General features: G+C 43.6%; 2 protein-coding genes across 9 annotated transcripts; both read left to right on the plus strand.

The window, feature by feature from the left end:
- Window positions 1–49: 49 nt before the first annotated feature.
- On the plus strand, window positions 50–8,783 carry LOC115158311 (next to BRCA1 gene 1 protein). Of its 2 annotated transcripts, none has more exons than XM_029707108.1 (21): window positions 50–244; window positions 486–548; window positions 752–770; window positions 957–979; window positions 1,098–1,286; window positions 1,507–1,584; window positions 1,709–1,956; window positions 2,079–2,198; window positions 2,332–2,601; window positions 2,906–3,065; window positions 3,354–3,602; window positions 3,854–3,988; window positions 4,129–4,204; window positions 4,337–4,447; window positions 4,713–4,880; window positions 5,083–5,250; window positions 5,424–5,973; window positions 6,240–6,325; window positions 6,644–6,725; window positions 7,076–7,175; window positions 7,421–8,783. In XM_029707108.1, the coding sequence occupies exons 1-21, from the start codon at window positions 143–145 to the stop codon at window positions 7,598–7,600; spliced, it is 3,177 nt and encodes a 1,058-aa protein (XP_029562968.1). In that variant the 5' UTR covers window positions 50–142; the 3' UTR covers window positions 7,601–8,783. The 2 variants fall into 2 exon arrangements, with proteins under 2 accessions (XP_029562968.1, XP_029562975.1); XM_029707115.1 differs by having other exon boundaries at window positions 1,098–1,265.
- A 1,936-nt stretch (window positions 8,784–10,719) lies between these two features.
- LOC115158338 (transmembrane protein 106B) lies at window positions 10,720–16,988 on the plus strand. Of its 7 annotated transcripts, none has more exons than XM_029707185.1 (8): window positions 10,720–10,903; window positions 11,712–11,943; window positions 12,194–12,254; window positions 12,419–12,572; window positions 12,683–12,823; window positions 13,157–13,200; window positions 13,638–13,691; window positions 15,919–16,988. In XM_029707185.1, exons 2-8 carry the CDS (start codon window positions 11,760–11,762, stop codon window positions 16,043–16,045), a joined length of 765 nt encoding a protein of 254 aa, XP_029563045.1. In that variant the 5' UTR covers window positions 10,720–10,903; window positions 11,712–11,759; the 3' UTR covers window positions 16,046–16,988. The 7 variants fall into 7 exon arrangements, with proteins under 7 accessions (XP_029563045.1, XP_029563061.1, XP_029563054.1 ...); XM_029707201.1 differs by having other exon boundaries at window positions 11,737–11,943; XM_029707194.1 differs by having other exon boundaries at window positions 11,740–11,943.
- Window positions 16,989–17,400: the final 412 nt, after the last annotated feature.

The following is a 17,400-nucleotide window of genomic DNA, read 5'->3' on the forward strand; positions in this document are numbered from 1 at the left end:
TTGAACGCGGCATATTTATGCACTGAACGCGCACTCGTAGTTTTGAGCTGACGATGTAAACAAGAGGATTGGCGAATGCAAGAACTCGTTTTGTCCACAATAATCTTCAATGATTCTCCTTATTTAATCACAAAACGCAGCCATGGGGCTACCTGTTACGATTAAAGTGAATTTCAGGGGGAATGTAAAGAAATTTGTGGCTCCAGATTTGGATAAATCGGAATGGGAGTCGGTTGAAGCCTGGGCAAGTAGCTAGTTTAGCTATCTAGCGCTGGCGCAGTTTAGCTAAAGACAAGTTAGCTGCATTCTTCGAGCCTAGCAGGCCTAGCCATGGCCTAGTTACCACAAACGTTGGACCATTTAGACATTTGTCTGCAAATTATCTTTCTAGCAACAAATTAGAGTATTATTATTATTATATGTGATGTGATCCTGTTCTGCTGATCCTGAATCATCATGCTATGTTCTTTGAATTGAATCTGCAGATAAAAGCATCGTTTGGCATAAGCCATTTCCAAGTGAAATATTTTGATGAGGACAATGAGGAGGTGAGTTAAAAAGTATTTTATTCTATTGTGTATTATTTCGAATGTAGGGCAAAGTCCTCACTCTGCTCGATCATTCACATGGTTCCAACATTTCTGATGTAACGTTACAGCAACAATAGTATGGGACAAGGGATACATTAGCAGATTCAAAGTATGTTTTTTCAGAAGGCATTCTGTAACACTAATGACTCTCTTTGTTTCAGGTTTCCATTAACAGTCAAGGTATGTAAATTAAGGGATAATCCTAATATAGGAGGGAAAGTATTCTCAGCTAAATCACAATGATATTCCATTACTTTTCTCCATCTTTAATGTGATGGTTATTAGTTAGATCTTTCCCGTTCATAATTGAGGTCACACCAACACAAATGTATTCTCTGATCTCTTTTGTTTGTCTATGTTTTTCAGAGGAATATGAGGAGGCGGTGAAGGTATTCAAACTTACATGTTTTTTTAATGTATTTCAAAGGCTAAAAAAACATTCTGTGAACTAGTTTTTCCAGTCTGTTAAATGCTATATGGAATTGCTGAACGTGCTATTTCCTCCAGAGTGCAGAGAAGCAGGGGAACCAGTTGCACATGAACGTTTACAAGGCAAAGCAGGGGCAGGCTTGCGCTGGGCCGGTCAAGGCCCAAGATGTGAAGGAGCTGAAGGGTGACCTCCGGCCGGCCCCTCCGTACCCCTCCAGGGTCAAGACTGTGGACAAAGGCACACAGGTCACCCCTGAGCGAGATGTTGTAAGAGCACCACACACGGCTTTCAATGTTGATGCAATGTTGTCTGAATGTAAGAGAAGTTATATCATTGTCAGGTTGGTATAGTTTTGCATGAGTGATACAATCACTTTCTTCAGGAAAGGTTGTGAAAATGTAATAATAAAATACACACTCTTTGGTTTCATAGTATGACTTTGACAAATCATAATATGAGTTTAATGTCAATCAATTGATTTTATAGGTGGTTGTGAAGGACAACAAATTGACCAAGCCAGAGGATAAGCCTCCCCCAGCTTGGTTCAGATCTTACATGGAAAAAGTAAGTCCATATTGAAATTAGATTCTTCATTGTTTCTTTATATTTCAGAATAATAAACCCCAAAATCGACTTACATTTTTTAAAATTTAGAACTCGTTTTAACGGGATCCCTCTCTCCTGTCAGTTCAAGGATGAGGTGGTAAAGGAGGTAGTGGAGAAAATGTGCAACGACTTCTCTGGCCAGTGCTGCACCCACAAGGCTCCTGACCCCAACGGGCCCCTCGAGGCCCTTGGAGCTGTAGGTGGAGTCAATGTCAAGGGGCCAAAGATCAGCTCCTCCTCCACCGGGCCCCCTGCCTACACTTCATTGGGCTATACTCCCGACTGCAGCAAATGCAAGAGACCAGCCTCTGATGGAGCGTATCAGTGCAGGTAGACCCATCACAACAATAATAGATCAATATTATTACGTTATTAATGAGCTCTGATTTCTCATAAAATGTAATTTTCAATTAGTGTCCTTACCTTCTTTTTGGTGTCCTGTTTTTCTCCAGTGTGTGTCCATCCTGCATCTTATGTGAGCTGTGTCGACACAGCCACGACCCCAGCCACAACCTGGTGAGAACTAAAACGCCCCTCTCCATCCCTGAGCATGGCATGTCAGGAGAATTAAGGTGAGTCTGCTGGATGTAGAAGCCTGCCCTTACTGTGATGTTGTCTGTTACTTGTATTGTCAGATGTTCAGCTTTCACACCTCCCACTGTATTTTTTATTTATTTTTAACTTCTGTATTTTGTTTGTACTCAGGTTCCCAAGGCGAGGAGACAGGACGGTGCGCAAGGCTGAGCGTCAGCGCCTCAAAGCTGAGAGTAGGCAGCTCAAGGCCGAGGTGAAGGAGATCAAGAAGAAGCTGAGGCTGGAAAAGAGGGGCCTGCAATGGAGCGGCCCTGCCACTACCTTCGCCAGATCCAATATGGCCGCCACCCAGGCTCCAGCCCTGGCCCCTGATCCTGCTGCTACCCAGGCCCCAGAACCATCCCCAGGTCCTGCCCCAGACCCCCAGGCCTCCAGTCCAGAGTAAGCGCCACCCTGGGAGGGCGTCAGAGTGCTGGGTGTCTCTAGGCCCAGCATGGAGAAAAAAATCAAATATTTTCTCAAGAAATAGGCCATCTTTGTAATAGTTGTAATAGAATTTATCGCTGGTGGATGATGGAACTACCCCACTTGTGAAACTGCTGCTGCTGCTTCATAGATTTCTAAACAATAAATAGCTTTGAGCTGCAAAAAGGATCCTGCTGCTTTTATGATTCATAGAAAAAAAGAGGGATGGGTCTGAAGCCGGGGCTGTTTTCAACAATGCTCTGTACACTTGAAACACTAGGGGTCCCGAGGTCTCCCACACCACCTTGGTGCCCACTATGGCTGCCTTGTTTCTGGATGAAAATCTGCCTGATGGGACCTGCCTAGAGCCCGGCACCAAGTTCATCAAGTACTGGAAGATGAGGAACTCGGGCACCATCAACTGGACCTCAGAGACCAAGGTACCCCCCCAAGAGGACCCCTCTCAGCCCCTAACCTGCATACTAGAACGATCTCAGTCCCTAACCTGAATACTAGAACTAACTACACATAATTGTAACTATTAATTATGTGTAATTAGTACTTACTGTCTGATTAACCCAACCAGTGCTACAGCCCTTTGTGAATTCAGTGTAAATTCTCTGTGTGAATACAGTGTTAAGTTTTCTGTTGAAGTGTTTTTGTCTGGGTCCTTGTGCTTGTGTCAATGTATGTGTGTCTTCTTTGCATGCCTGTGTGTGTGTCCCTAGCTGAAGTGCATGTGGGGTAACCTGGCCCTTGCGTCGGAGGAAAAGCGCGAGGTGGCCGTGCCCCTGCTGCAGCCGGGCCAGGTGGGCGTGGTCAGTGTGGCCTTAGTTGCCCCGGTGATGGAGGGCCCCTACACCTCCCACTGGCGCCTGGCGCACTGCGGAGAGCAGTTTGGCCCCCGCGTGTGGTGCAGCATCGTGGTGGCCCCCAGCACCAGCCAAAACACCAACTATCCTCAGAGCAAATGCCTGGCAAGTCAACCAGCTCTGTCCCATTCACATTTGTTTAGCCAAGATACACACTAGTACAGGGGCAGATCTACTAAGCAAATTTGACATCAGGTACAAAGCAAGAATATTTTGCGATTGCAGACCCTGATACAGGGATGGATTTACTAAGCATCAGGTAAAAGTTACAGGAATAAAACATCAAAATCCATCCTATTTCCACCACTATTAGTGTCGTTATATCTTGTGATTTACGTTCTCCCACGGTGCTTCAGAAGGACGAGCCCAGGCCTGTGGTTGTGGAGAAGATGGAGGGGAGGTCCAGCTCCAGGGACAATGGTCTGGCCATGTCTGTAGACTACTGCCACAGAGACTACTACTTACCCTCTGTAGACCTGCTCACTGCACAGGTGGGGAAAGACTAAGGTCCGGGCAAGTCAAGGCATGTTGGCTTTGCCACAAAGGTAGACTCAGTAGTATGATATCGCCATACACCACAGGGCAACTTCCTGCTTTATTCAATGACTCAACAATATTTGTGTTTTTTTAGGATCTGTTGTCCTTTGAATTGCTGGATATGAACATTGTACAAGAGTTAGAGAAAGTTCCCAACAACACTCCAGTTGGTAAGAAACGATATGATACCACCACAACGCATGGCAAGATAGATTTTTGTGGGACTTTTTTCAGATATTCCGAGAATTGCAAGACATAATGCTTGTGTGTTGATGACTGAGATGTTTTTGTTCCATTGGTAGATCTGACCCCCTGTATGTCCCCTCTGCCCCACGACGGCCCTCTTCTGGAGAACCCAGACCCCGCTCTGTTCCAAGACATCACTGAGACGAACAGGGTCAATAACCCGCTGGGTAAGGCAGAGGCCAATGTTGTGGTCTTTCACTTTACTCTTTTATCCAGTAAATAAGTGACAAGTCTATATCAAATTGTGAGTTTTGTTGTTTATGATTAACAACTATGGATTTAAGAATATAAATATGCTAGACCTGAGGCTTTATCACAGGCTCTAAGGCAAGTGTCAGCTTGAGTAAAAGAAGTTGAGAAAAAAATCTTTGATCAGTGTTGACCCCATATCATACACAGCCCTAATCTTTGTATTGTGTGTGTCGTGGTCAGGTGTGAAGAGGGAGAACTCGGACCCCCTTGGCCACGAGGATGGGGACGAGGGGGACATCAGCGGGTCCCAGTTTGTGTGTGAGACGGTGATCCGCTCCCTCGCCCTGGAGGAGGCTCCCGACCACAAGCCCCCGCGCAGACATCAACCCAGCTACTGCAAGCCCACAGGTGAGGCGGCCATCTTGTTTGGTTGAATTTCCCAGCAAAATGGGAAAGAATGACTGAGTGACCATGATATGAGACTCAGTTGAACGATAGTATGGCTGTTCTGTCCACTCACTAGCTGTGCTCTTGGTCTTGTTATCTGACTGTGTAAATGGGGGAAGTTAAAAATGAAAGTAACACCAGTTGTTTTTTTAAATGTTTGAAGCACTCCCAGCTGTAGCCCTGGGACCTGTCTTTGACTATGAGAGGAAAGTACTTGACACTGCAGTAAGAGTGGCAGGACCAGATGTGCTGATGATGGGGGTTATGAGAGGTCAAGGTTCACCTTCAGGCCTTCCCCAGATCACACTGTCAGAGGAGGAGACCGTCACAGGTAAGAAATAACTCTCAATACAGTCAGTCTGCTTTTGTTTACACTCAGTAACTAGTGGTAACTCTCAAGTCAAAATGCACCAGTTACTCATTGGCAATTGTAAATTATCATGAGACATAATCAGAATTTGTTTTGGTTAATGCATATTTTCTTCCTCATTGCATTGTCCTCAGAGGTGCTTCTGGCCCCAGAGGTTGAAAATGTGTACATGGAGCTGCATGAACTGAAGGAGGAGGACAAGGAAGACAACAAAGCCAGAAATGATGTGAACGAGGAGGATGAAGAAGAAGATGAAAAGAATGAGAACTACGATGAGGTGGAAGAAGACGAGACCGCAGACTGGGACGAGGTGAGCAGCCAGATATCCACATTGTCCTCGTCCTCCTGCGAGGACTACGTCATCGTCCTGCCCGACTGCTTCGACACCAGTCGGCCGCTGGGCGAGTCCATGTACAGCTCCGCCCTCTCGGAGCCTGTCACTGCTGCAGCCGCGGAGCAGGAGGAGTATTCCAACTCGGAGCATGAGGAACTGGACAGGGCCACCCCAGAGGGGGAGAGGCAAGAAGGGGCCGGGGCTGCAGCCTTAGTCACGGAGGCTCCAATCCACAGCAGTGTCAACCAGATGCTGTGTGCCTCCCAGACACTGGACACTGTGCCCCTCACCCCTGAGGTGGTGCCCCCGCCCGTCCCTCTCCTGTCCCCACAGGCCCTGTACAGACACAGGTGAGAGGGCTCTCTGATGCAACAGTAGTCTATTAGCTTAGATATTACAGGGCTCAACACACATAGGTGAACAGGGGAAAATTATATTATGACAGATGATATGTTACAGTTCTATCACACACATTTGCAATGTGTTTTATTTTAAAGTGAAGTGTGCAAATTGTTCAGTATCTACTCTAGTAGGTCTATTGGAATTATACTATACTGTTGTCCACTCTCCCTTCTCTTCGATTAGTATATTAGGATGTTTTTGTTCTGTTTCCCAGGTCTGAAGCGGTCCATGTTGCAGAGCCAACGAGTCAACAAGCTTCTGGACCAGTAGAACCATGCGAACCAGCGGTCCATTTAAATGGTGGGTGTTAGACATGGCGGGCCGGGAAGTGTCTGCAAAATGCAGCCTTTTCCTTGCATGAAGCAGACACAATGTTTTGGAAGCTCTGATCACACAAAAGACTCATTTGACATGCATGAGTCTTGGCAGCTTTTTAGCTGGTCTTGTGGACCACTTTACCATCTGTGGCCACTGGCCAGAAAGGAAACAACATGCGTCTCTCTTTGGAGAACGGGGAACTAGATGTTATTTCAAGGCTTCTTACTTCAGCAAAACATCTGACTGTTAATGTATAGCTCTCTCATCCAGTATGTGTTCTCCCCCCCATCTATATTTCAGTATCTAGTCAAACCAGACTGGCAGGCTCAGACAGTGTCTTGAAGACGTACAACTCCAGACCCCGCAGCTACCCCCACCGAAGGTGAAACGACTTCCTACACAATATTAAGCCTAGTTTAGTTTTAGAAATGATCTACACATCTATTGCCGTACATTTTTTGTTGTTGTTGAAAAATGTCCTCATTTGTGCTAGATGGGACGCTTGGTTTTCTACCAACAAATTAGTATTTGAATGCAAAGTTTTAAAGTCTACTGGTCATTCATTGGTAATAGGCCCTACAGTATGATACAACACTACATTTTAAAACCGCTTTAAATAGAAGATATTTAAAGACCTTTTGAGTGATCTCATCGGTGATATAACAACTCTTGTTGATACACAATCTGTTCCCCATAAGTATAGTGGCTGACCACATCCTTCCTGTTCTATAGGGGCCAAGGCGGTATGACAGAGGGACTTGTCAAGGGGGCTTTGTCAGTGGCAGCGTCTGCCTATAAGGCTCTCTTCACTGGACAGAGCTGCTCCACAAAGGTACACATACAGCACAGTCAAACACCTTGTCGCACACTGCCATGAGATAAACCTGACTCAGCTTTAAATATGCTGTATGATAAATGGTTATTATATCATGAAGTGATTATTACATACAATTGTTGAGTTATCCATTTTGAAGCGTCTTTACATTTTGGCATATCTTCTTGACTTCCTGTGCACTTTTAAATTGACAAACCAGAACTAACCTTTGACCTGGCTCCCCTACCCCTTCACCCCTGCAGCGTGGTGTGGACCCGGCCAGCCAGGACGCCTCCATGATGGCTGTGCTGCTGGAGATGGGTTTCGGGGACCAGCGGCTCAATCAGCAGCTGCTGAGGAAGCACAAACACAACCTGCTGCACACTGTCAATGAGCTGGTCGCCAAGGCCGACTACGAATGGGGCGCCGCCACACGCTACTGATGGGCCAAATAAGCCGGGCCTCTACGCAACCCCTGACCTCTGTGACACCCAATGAGAGAGAGGGGTTTTCATTATAGCACTGCTGTCACTGACATGTTAGGTAATGGGCCATACCTATTGCCATGTTCATATGCTACTCGGAACTAGGAAACTCTGAGATTTCCAGCTTCCTGATTCGTTGAACGCGGCACGTGTATAACTACTACCAGTTAGCATGTCGGAAATGTCAGATTCCTAGTTCCGACTAGCTGCTGAATGTGACATATTGACAGGGCTAGGGTAGGTTCTCTGTCCAAAGAGAATGGAGGGTGTTGGTATTGAATGTAACCAGAATTAAAAGTCCACTTTTATCCTTCGCGGGTGGTATTGGAACTACTCTTGTTGTTTTGAAGGACTTACAGGGTTGATTCACAGGGGAATTCAATTACATAGGAATGCTAAAGTACGCAGATGTCAGATTCCTGTTGATTTCTGTTAGATATAGTAGTGAATCGGCCTTAACAATGCAATCTTGTATGTATGTATCAAAAGTACTGTTATTTTAGATGTTACGCAACAAGCAACATTTGACCTGTGGATTGTGTTATGAACAGGCACTGCATATTAAGGAAATAAGCTGTTTCTTTTTAAGAGACGCCTGCATGTCAGGTTTAGGTATATATTCGTTATGTAGCTGTACCATGATAACCACAGCTATAAATGTTGGCTCTGCGTCACACACATCCTCATGTTCAAACTTTTCACCCTGTAAGAATCATCCTTGTTCATATATTTCCATCATACAACACTACGTATATCCAACCGTAACATCTATAAGAGACATTCCTAAGTTTGTTCACGGAACTGAGTTTCTCACCGTTTTTCTGCGTATCGGTAGTGACTGGTTCCTGTGTCACTATGGGGGTTTTACATGGATGGTCATGTAAGTGCGTAGGTTTTAATCATTGTATAATCCCATTACGTTTGATAGTTTTCGCTCTGTATTTTTTCATTTAAAGAAAAATTTGATTTGTAACTGGACACATTGTGATATTTGTTCAAATACTCACCCTTTAAAGGAGCATGCTTTGAAAGAAATGCTGAATATTTTTCCTGTGCTTGGTTAAGGGCTTTCCTCTCATTCAGCATGTAAGTAAGTACCATGCAATTGTCAGTTAGCCAATAAACAACTTGCACAATTCTCCTTAAGTGGCTGAAATGTTGTATTTTCAACATGGCTGTTTGAATGGCAGGTCAGCATTTTTTGTAATGAGTCTTGTTCTGGAGGTAATCTTCATTAACTTCACAATACCTTTAAGATACTTTAGGATGATTTGGACATGAAGAACAAAAATGTTCTAATATAAACTCAGCAAAAAAAGAAACGTCCTCTGCCTGTCAACTGTGTTTATTTCCTCAAACTTAATGTGTAAATATTTGTATGAACATAACAAGATTCAACAACTGAGAAACTGTACCACAAATGGAATTATGTGTCCCTGAACAAAGGGGGGGGGGGGGGTCAAAATCAAAACAGTCAGTATCTGGTGTGGCCACCAGCTGCATTAAGTACTGCAGTGCATCTCCTCATGGACTGCACCAGATTTGCCAGTTCTTGCTGTGAGATGTTACCCACTCTCCCACAAAGGCACCTGCATGTTTCCGGACATTTCTGGGGGGAATGGCCCTAGCCCTCACCCTTCCGATCTAACAGGTCCTAATGGGATTGAGATCTGGGCTCTTCGCTGGCCATGGCAGAACACTGGCATTCCTGTCTTGCAGGAAATCATGCACAGAACGAGCAGTATGGCTGGTGGCATTGTCATGCTGGAGGGTCATGTCAGGATGAGCCTGCAGGAAGGATACCACATGAGGGAGGAGGATGTCTTCCCTGTAACGCACAGCGTTGAGATTGCCTGCAATGACAACAAGCTCAGTCCGATGATGCTGTGACACACTGCCCCAGACCATGACGGACCCTCCACCTCCAAATCGATCCCGCTCCAGCGTACAGGCCTCGGTGTAACGCTCATTCCTTTGACGATAAACGCAAATCCGGCCATCACCCCCGCTGAGACACAACCGCGACTCGTCAGTGAAGAGCACTTTTTGCCAGTCCTGTCTGGTCCAGCGACGGTGGGTTTGTGCCAATAGGTGACGTTGTTGCCAGTGATGTCTGGTGAGGACCTGCCTTACAACAGGCCTACAAGCCCTCAGTCCAGCCTCTCTCATTGCGGACAGTCTAAGCACTGATGGAGGGATTGTGTGTTCCTGGTGTAACTCGGGCAGTTGTTGTTGCCATCCTGACTGTACCTGTCCCGCAGGTGTGATGTTCTGATGTACCGATCCTGTGCAGGTGTTGTTACACGTGGTCTGCCACCGCAAGGACGATCAGCTGTCTGTCCTTTCTCCGGACATTGCAATTTATTGCCCTGGCCACATCTGCAGTCCTCATGCCTCCTTGCGGCATGCCTAAGGCACATTCACGCAGATGGGCAGGGACCCTGGGCATCTTTCTTTTGGTGTTTTTCAGAGTCAGTAGAAAAGCCTCTTTAGTGTCCTAAGTTTTCTTAACTCTGCCCTTAATTGCCCACTGTCTGTAAGCTGTTAGTGTCTTCACGACTGTTCCACAGGTGCATGTTCATTAATTGTTTATGGGTCATTGAACAAGCATGGGAAACAGTGTTTAAACCCTTTACAATGAATATCTGTGAAGTTATATGGATTTTTACGAATTATCTTTGAAAGACAGGATCCTGAAAAAGGGATATTTCTTTTTTTGCTGAGTTTAGGTACAATTGACTTGGATTTGTGCCACAAATGCTTAAAAGTTAGCATTTGAAACAGTGGCCTGGTTAACAAAAACAAAGCATGGATTGCTGTCATTCCTTGTCCATAGACTGCTTACAGGGTAAGGAAACCAATATGTAATTTGGGTGGACTATCCCTTTAAATTCTGCCCGTTGGTTGTACGGAAAAAAAATAGTTATGTTCACTCAGTATCTTTAGAAATTGGACATAGGCCTACCGACTGCCATGTATTGCTTTGCTTTGTCAAGTCTTAATCAAAATCTAGGTGCTATAATAAGCGTTGTGGGAAATGCTAGTAATTTACCACCAAGTGGCAGCATACATCGTTCAGACATGACGTCCGCCTTTCAAATGCTTCAAGTAGGAAGTGAATTCGTCTTTTCGCCAGACAAACTATTTTGGAGAAAATCAAATATTCGTTAATCGTTGACTGGTATAAAACATGTTTGGCTGTGAGTATTTACCATATAACAATTAGCCGCACTGAAAACCTGACGGACATCAGATTATAAAGTAAGTGCGCAGAAGCAAAAGTATATCAACTTTCCACACTGTCAGCTGAACTAATGCTTTGTCATTTTCCTTAAATTCAAAGTGAATACTGTATATCATCATTTAATAATGTCATGTTTTCAATGCTTAAATAATTGATAGGCCATCTAATGTGTTTGTCATTGTCTAATTCAGGTAGCCTATTTTAATTAGAGTTATATTATATATTTTCAAAATTATGAAGATTTGTAATTTGAAACAATATTTATGTAAGGAATGTATAGTAAGGATGACAGACAGATACAATGCGTAAATGCTGTTATCAAGTGGCATTCCTGGTTTGTACTCCAAATCTATATAAAGGAGAAAGTGTTACATGAAATTACAAAGGCCTACACCCTTAGCGATATTGTGGCAAAAAAAACTCATTCATCTAAACATCTCATCCAACAGAACGTATAAAAATAAGGTATCGCTTTATCTAATCCAGCAGCAGGCAATCATAGACATGCAATCAGTCCGAGATAAGATACAGTGATGCTGCATATCAATGCTGCATATCAAAATCTTTACAGCAATGTTGAGGACTTTGGCCTCCTCCTATGTCTTTGTCTCCTCGTGTGTATCAAATGCAGGGAAATGATTTTATAGAGGCAGGTTGAAGGTTTATAGTGTTGCACTATAAAGAGCAAATCAATATTCTTTCAGGCTTCACACAGTCCAACACCAAGGTGCTTTATAGAAAGAGCAATACAGCTTTAGACAATATCAGTCATACTTGTTCATGTTAGAGAATGCATGGCTGATGCCACCTTTTAACAGCAGACAGGGGGTTGTGTTTCCTCTTCTCCCAGCAGATAGGACGGTGTTTCAGACCATGGTCACTGTCGGACACCCCAGTGCCTCCAAGGAGGGCACAGAGGCCATCATGCCTCAGGAACAAGAACCACAGAAGAGAAGATTTCGGTCCCACTCCCAACTATATGGAGCCATCGGGGACAGCATAGGCAATTTAGGAGATAACTGCCCGACTTGTCGGGGAATAGGGCGTATTCCAAGGGGTAGGTGGCCCACTTCTGCCAGACTGACTACTTAGTTGTTCCTGTGATTAACTTACATTTCAATAATGTGACTATTTCCATGTTGGTATTCTAAGACTTGCTGATGGGATTCGGGAAGTGTCTTCCTTAAACTATTGATAACCCACACTTGATTTAAGAGAAGTGATGTTGTGTGCAGGAAGGCTGACATACCAATAGAGCCATATCTCTAACTGTGAAATAGTAACCCTCCTTACTGTTCTCTGTATAGAACATGATCAGCTAGTGGCAGTCATCTCATGTTCAGACAAAAGACTGAGGCCCAGCCGCACGTAAGTGTGTGTGTGTGTGTCTGTTTTTGTGCGTCTGATTATGTGTGTTTGAGTGACTGTGTGATGTGTTTTACCCATACGTGACACTGTATACAGTAAGATTCTTTGTGAATTGAATCAAAATATCATATTTTGCTTCATAGTTGTTCACTCAAATTTTCCAGGAAACTCTACGTGTGTATCTCGGTGGTGCTGTGTCTCCTGATCTGCTTTCTGATCCTCTTCTTCCTCTTCCCACGGAGTATCTCACTATCCCCTGTCACCGTCCAATCAGTGATGGTCTTCTTCACCCCAGACAAAGTTGAAATGCAAGTCACTGTAAGTTTACATGCCACACTCCCGTAGACATCAAAGACAACATGTGATCGCTCATTGTTTGGTCTATTGCATGAGGTCAGTGTGATCAAACTATGCGTTTCCTCTTCTAGAATGTTTTCAACTTCACCAATGACAATTTTGCGGAGATGGAAGTCTTGGACTTTGATATGCAAGTGCTGATCGATGAAACAGTGATGGGCAGAATCAAGATATTTAATATGACCTCTGTCAAATCACGTTCAGAGAAATTGGTGAGTTTGATATTGTTGTTTAATATAAATCATAATGGATCAAGTAGCCTAGCAGTTAAAAGCGTTGGGCCAGTAATTGAAAGGTCGCTGGTTTGAATCCCGAGCTGTCTAAGTGAAAAATCTGCCGATGTGCCCTAGAGTAAGGCACTTAACCCTATTTGCTCCTGTAAGCCGCTCTGGATAAGAGCGTCTACTAAATGACTAAAATGTAAAATTACACAATTGTAGTACTGTCGTGCAAAGCACTTTCCTTTAAGGTCCTATATGAAACAATTTGACCTTAATTCCCAATCTAATTGAGTTTTCCGGTCTCCTTTTTTTATGTTCGTACAGTATACTGTTGTCATACCCATAATAATTGAGGACCCAGGCCTGAAGTAAGCATGATGTTTATTATCACTTATATGTTCAATATCATTACCATCACTACTTCTAAATTAGGAATGAAATATAGTATTATCTGTGTACGTTATGGTACATCAACTATTCGTGGCTAGGACTTACAGTGCATTCGGAAACTATTCAGACCCCTTGACTTTTTTCACGTTTTGTTACCTTATTCTAAAATTGATTAAATAGTTTTTTCCCCTAATCAATCTACACACACTACCCCATAATGACAAAGCTAAAAAAAACACGTTTTTAGAAATGTTTGCAAAAAAAAGTGGAAAAAGTCAAGGGGTCTGAATACTTTCCGAATGCACTGTATATTAATTAAACTTAAAGTACGTTCTTGGATTTTCTTTTAAAAATATGATTTTCCTTATGTTATATGTATAGGCTAATAAATGTCTTTGTAACTCTTCTGTTTCAGTAATTACTGCAAGTCAACCTCCATAAGGATTCACACCTTGTTCTTACTTTTGCAGTGGGTATCACACTTTTATTTTAAGATATGTTAATTAAAGGGCCAACCATAAACACATCCGTCTCACTACATACACTTCAAGACACTTCAGCATCAGACTACTAGGCTGTAGCATGCCTAGCTTCAGTGCTTGTCTATAGTATGCCCCATTGACTTCCTATTTCAACATACACTATAGTGTAACGACCCTAGGTTTATAAGCGCAGATATCGACTCTGAGCATGCTTTTGGGCACAGTCGATAGCGCGCTGGACTTCGGGCTAGAAGGTCGAGGGTTCGAGACCTGCTCCCTGCCTGTTTCATTACATTGGTGTCAGAAGTGATCGAACCTTGCATCCACAACAGTGCGTGTGCTTGGCCGGTGAGCGCGTTCCTATAAAACGTAGAGTCGCAAGCTAGCGCGAGGAAGCGCTCTTTGAAAGCAGGGAGTAGTGTAACGACCCTGGGTTGATAAGCGAGGATATCGACTCTGCCACTTGAGCATGCTTTTGGGGCACAGTCGATAGTGCGCTGGACTTCGGGCTAGAAGGTTGAGGGTTCGAGACCTACTCCCTGCCTGTTTCATTACAATATATACAAAAGAATATGGACACCCATTCAAATTAGTGGATTCGGCTATTTCAGCCACACCCGTTACTGACAGGTGTATAAAATCGAACACACAGCCGTGTGATCTCCATGGACAAACATTGGCATTAAAATGGCCTTACTGAAGTGCTCAGTGACTTTCAGCGTGGCACCGTCATAGGTTATTGTGAAGTGGAAACATCTAGGAGCAACAACGGCTCAGCCTCGAAGTGGTATGCCACACAAGCTCACAGAACGGGACCGCCGAGTGCTGAAGCACATACCGGGTAAAAATTGTCTTTCCTCGGTTGCAACCCTCACTACAAGTTCCAAACTGCCTCTGGAAGCAATGTCAGCACAACAACTGTTCGTCAGGAGCTTCATGAACTGGGTTTTCATGGCCGAGCAGCCGCACACATGCCTAAGATCACTATGTGCAATGCCAAGCGTCGGCTGGAGTGGTGTAAAGCTTGCCGCCATTGGTCTCTGGAGCAGTGGAAACGTTCTCTGGAGTGATGAATCACGCTTCACCCTCTGGCAGTCCGACCGATGCCAGGAGAAAGCAACCTGCCTAAATGCATAGTGCCAACTGTAAAGTTTGGTGGAGGAAGAATAATGGTCTGGGGCTGTTTTTCATGGTTCAGGCTAGGCCCCTTAGTTCCAGTGAAGGGAAATCTTAGTGCTACAGCATACGATGACATTCTAGATAATTCTGTGCTTTCAACTTTGTGGCAACAGTTTGGGGAAGGCCCTTTCCTGTTTCAGCATTACAATGCCCCCGTGCACAAAGCGAGAGCCATACAGAAATGGTTTGTCGAGATCGGTGTGGAAGAACTTGACCTGCCTGCACAGAGCCCTGACCTGAACTCCATCAAACACCTGTGGAATGAATTGGAACGCCGACTGTGATCCAGGCCTAATCGCCCAACCTCAGTTCCCTACCTCAGTAATGCTCTTGTGGCTGAATGGATGCAAGTCCCCGCAGAAATGTTCCAATATCTAGTGGAAAGCCTTCCCAGAAGAGTGTGGGCTGTTATAGCAAGAAAGGGGGGACAGACTCCATTTTAATGCCCATGATTTTGCAATGAGATGTTCGACGAGCAGGTGTCCACATACTTTTGGTCATGTAGCGTATCTCGACTGGAACTGCCCAGGCACTCAAACATACATATCCTGTACTTCTAAGAATGATTTACAAAGTAGTTTTGCTGACTATTCTTGTCAGTGGCCTTGAAGACCTTTAGCGAAGTAAACATGTATTGACCAACTTCTTTTCACCTAGACAAAATCAGAATTTTGCTTTTCAAGACCCAACACTAATACTACTGGAGCCAAAATAGGAATGTTTTTAGCCTTTTCAAAACATGGCTGAATTCCCCCTTTTCAAGCCACGTGTTCAAAATATGTCACTCATTTGTTTCATGTCTGTTTGGGATTAATCAGGCTGTAAACCTAGTAACAGTGTAACTATAGTCATTCCTTTTAGCTCATAAACCAACCCAATGTACAGTCGTTACATTTGTTATTACCGAAAAAGGTAGTCAGGAATAACAAATGTTTGAACTTTGACCATTTTTCACATTTTGAAACAGGAGACTGTGCACTTGCAGTTGAAGATTTCAAAATGTCTGCCTTAATATTCCCTCTTTGTCTTTCACAGAATGACAATGAATGTGTCCTACCTGGCTCACTCAGAGCAGCTGTCCAAAGACACCTTTGAGTACATTGACTGTGGAGCCAACACCACCATTCCCCACCCTATCGGGCAAATGATTTTTGAACGATGAAAGCCTGGCAACGAGGGATTCCCAAAGTGAAAATATGTATTATAAACAAGATAGACTCATCAAAGGGAAATGTATACGTATTGTAGTAGACAATATTATTCATTTTAGTATTGTCCTCTGCTCTGCCCACATTATTTGCTGTGCAATATTCTTCTAAAGTAGTTTTCTGAATGATTTATGAACTGTGCCCACATTATTTGCGGTGCAATATTCTTCTAAAGTAGTTTTGTGAATGATTTGTGAACTGTGAAAGTACATGTTGGTTGTTTTAACATAATTGTAGGGATTTCGAACAGATATGAGATGTGTAATAATGATTCAGAATACAAATTAAATTCCACAAGTTATGTTATGTGTATTTTAAAGTTTACTGCATTGATATTCAGTATGCAATTGGCTTGTAATTCCATTAACCTCCATTAACCTTACAGTATATAACAAGGTAAATAACATTTCCTAAGTGTTGCCATGATTTGACTGTGAGAGGAATGGTGCAGTGAAGTGACAACTTTCCTGGACAGGGTGTGGACTGACTATTTGCACACTTGGAACTTTTGAGGGACATGGCTGAAATACCTAGAACCTTACCAGCTTTTTGAAGTATTTCTTTGAAGACACTGACATGAGATGTGTGGGAGGGTGCATGTCCCAGTGCATGATGTTTACAGCTACATATGTTGATGTACTGTAGGAGCGGTTGTTGTTGACATTGAGAGCCTCTAACAATAAGGTGGTGCTGTCATGCTGTCCTTAGCAACCACTGCTGGGAGTACTGGATGGACTGAAACACATCAAACAACAATCTTCATAAATCTGATGTCATCAATGCAGAGTTTCGGATTTGTCCTTTTAGAAAGGACTTTGGAGGTTAAATCAAGTTTCTATAATATTATTGAATTTCCTTGTCAATCGTCATAACATGATTAGTAAAATAAATAGGCCATATTCTACTCTCAATGTCTTAGATTGAAACCATGAAAGCTGAGCCCCTGATAACTAGAGGTCCTATGGCAGTAGAATGGACATGTTTGGCTAAGGTTGTCCCCATCACTCAACTGTGTGATGCAAGAACTGAACTCACTATCTGTTGTCAATCTGGGTACTGTAGCTGTCTTAGTGTGCACACTTGCAGTGCACAGTTTTACCTGCTATAAAGAGAAAAGCATATAGAGAGAGGGTTATAAAGAAGTTAGATTCAGTTAATTGCATAGACATTTATAACCTCTAGCAAGGGATGAGAATACCTTAACCCAGCGACACATCCAGCACAATGGGTAGGACTGGCATGTTTAGCGCCTCAGACTGGCTCTCTACCATCAGAGCAGATCACTTCACATCCTATAAATCCAAGAGAG

The sequence above is a fragment of the Salmo trutta genome, chromosome 2 (assembly GCF_901001165.1).
Source record: "Salmo trutta chromosome 2, fSalTru1.1, whole genome shotgun sequence".
NCBI lineage: Eukaryota > Metazoa > Chordata > Actinopteri > Salmoniformes > Salmonidae > Salmo > Salmo trutta.

What these genes read in the sequence shown, in the direction of transcription:
- LOC115158311 (XM_029707108.1), top strand. Translation starts at nt 143, where the DNA reads ATGGGGCTACCTGTTACGATTAAAGTGAATTTCAGGGGGAATGTAAAG. An exon ending in CAGGGTCAATAACCCGCTGG is followed by an intron (nt 4,448 to 4,712) that starts GTAAGGCAGAGG and finishes TGTCGTGGTCAG; the next exon opens with GTGTGAAGAGGGAGAACTCG. An exon ending in AGAGGAGGAGACCGTCACAG is followed by an intron (nt 5,251 to 5,423) that starts GTAAGAAATAAC and finishes CATTGTCCTCAG; the next exon opens with AGGTGCTTCTGGCCCCAGAG.
- LOC115158338 (XM_029707159.1), top strand. Translation starts at nt 11,667, where the DNA reads ATGTTAGAGAATGCATGGCTGATGCCACCTTTTAACAGCAGACAGGGG. An exon ending in AATAGGGCGTATTCCAAGGG is followed by an intron (nt 11,944 to 12,193) that starts GTAGGTGGCCCA and finishes TTCTCTGTATAG; the next exon opens with AACATGATCAGCTAGTGGCA. An exon ending in ATTGAGGACCCAGGCCTGAA is followed by an intron (nt 13,201 to 13,637) that starts GTAAGCATGATG and finishes CTTCTGTTTCAG; the next exon opens with TAATTACTGCAAGTCAACCT.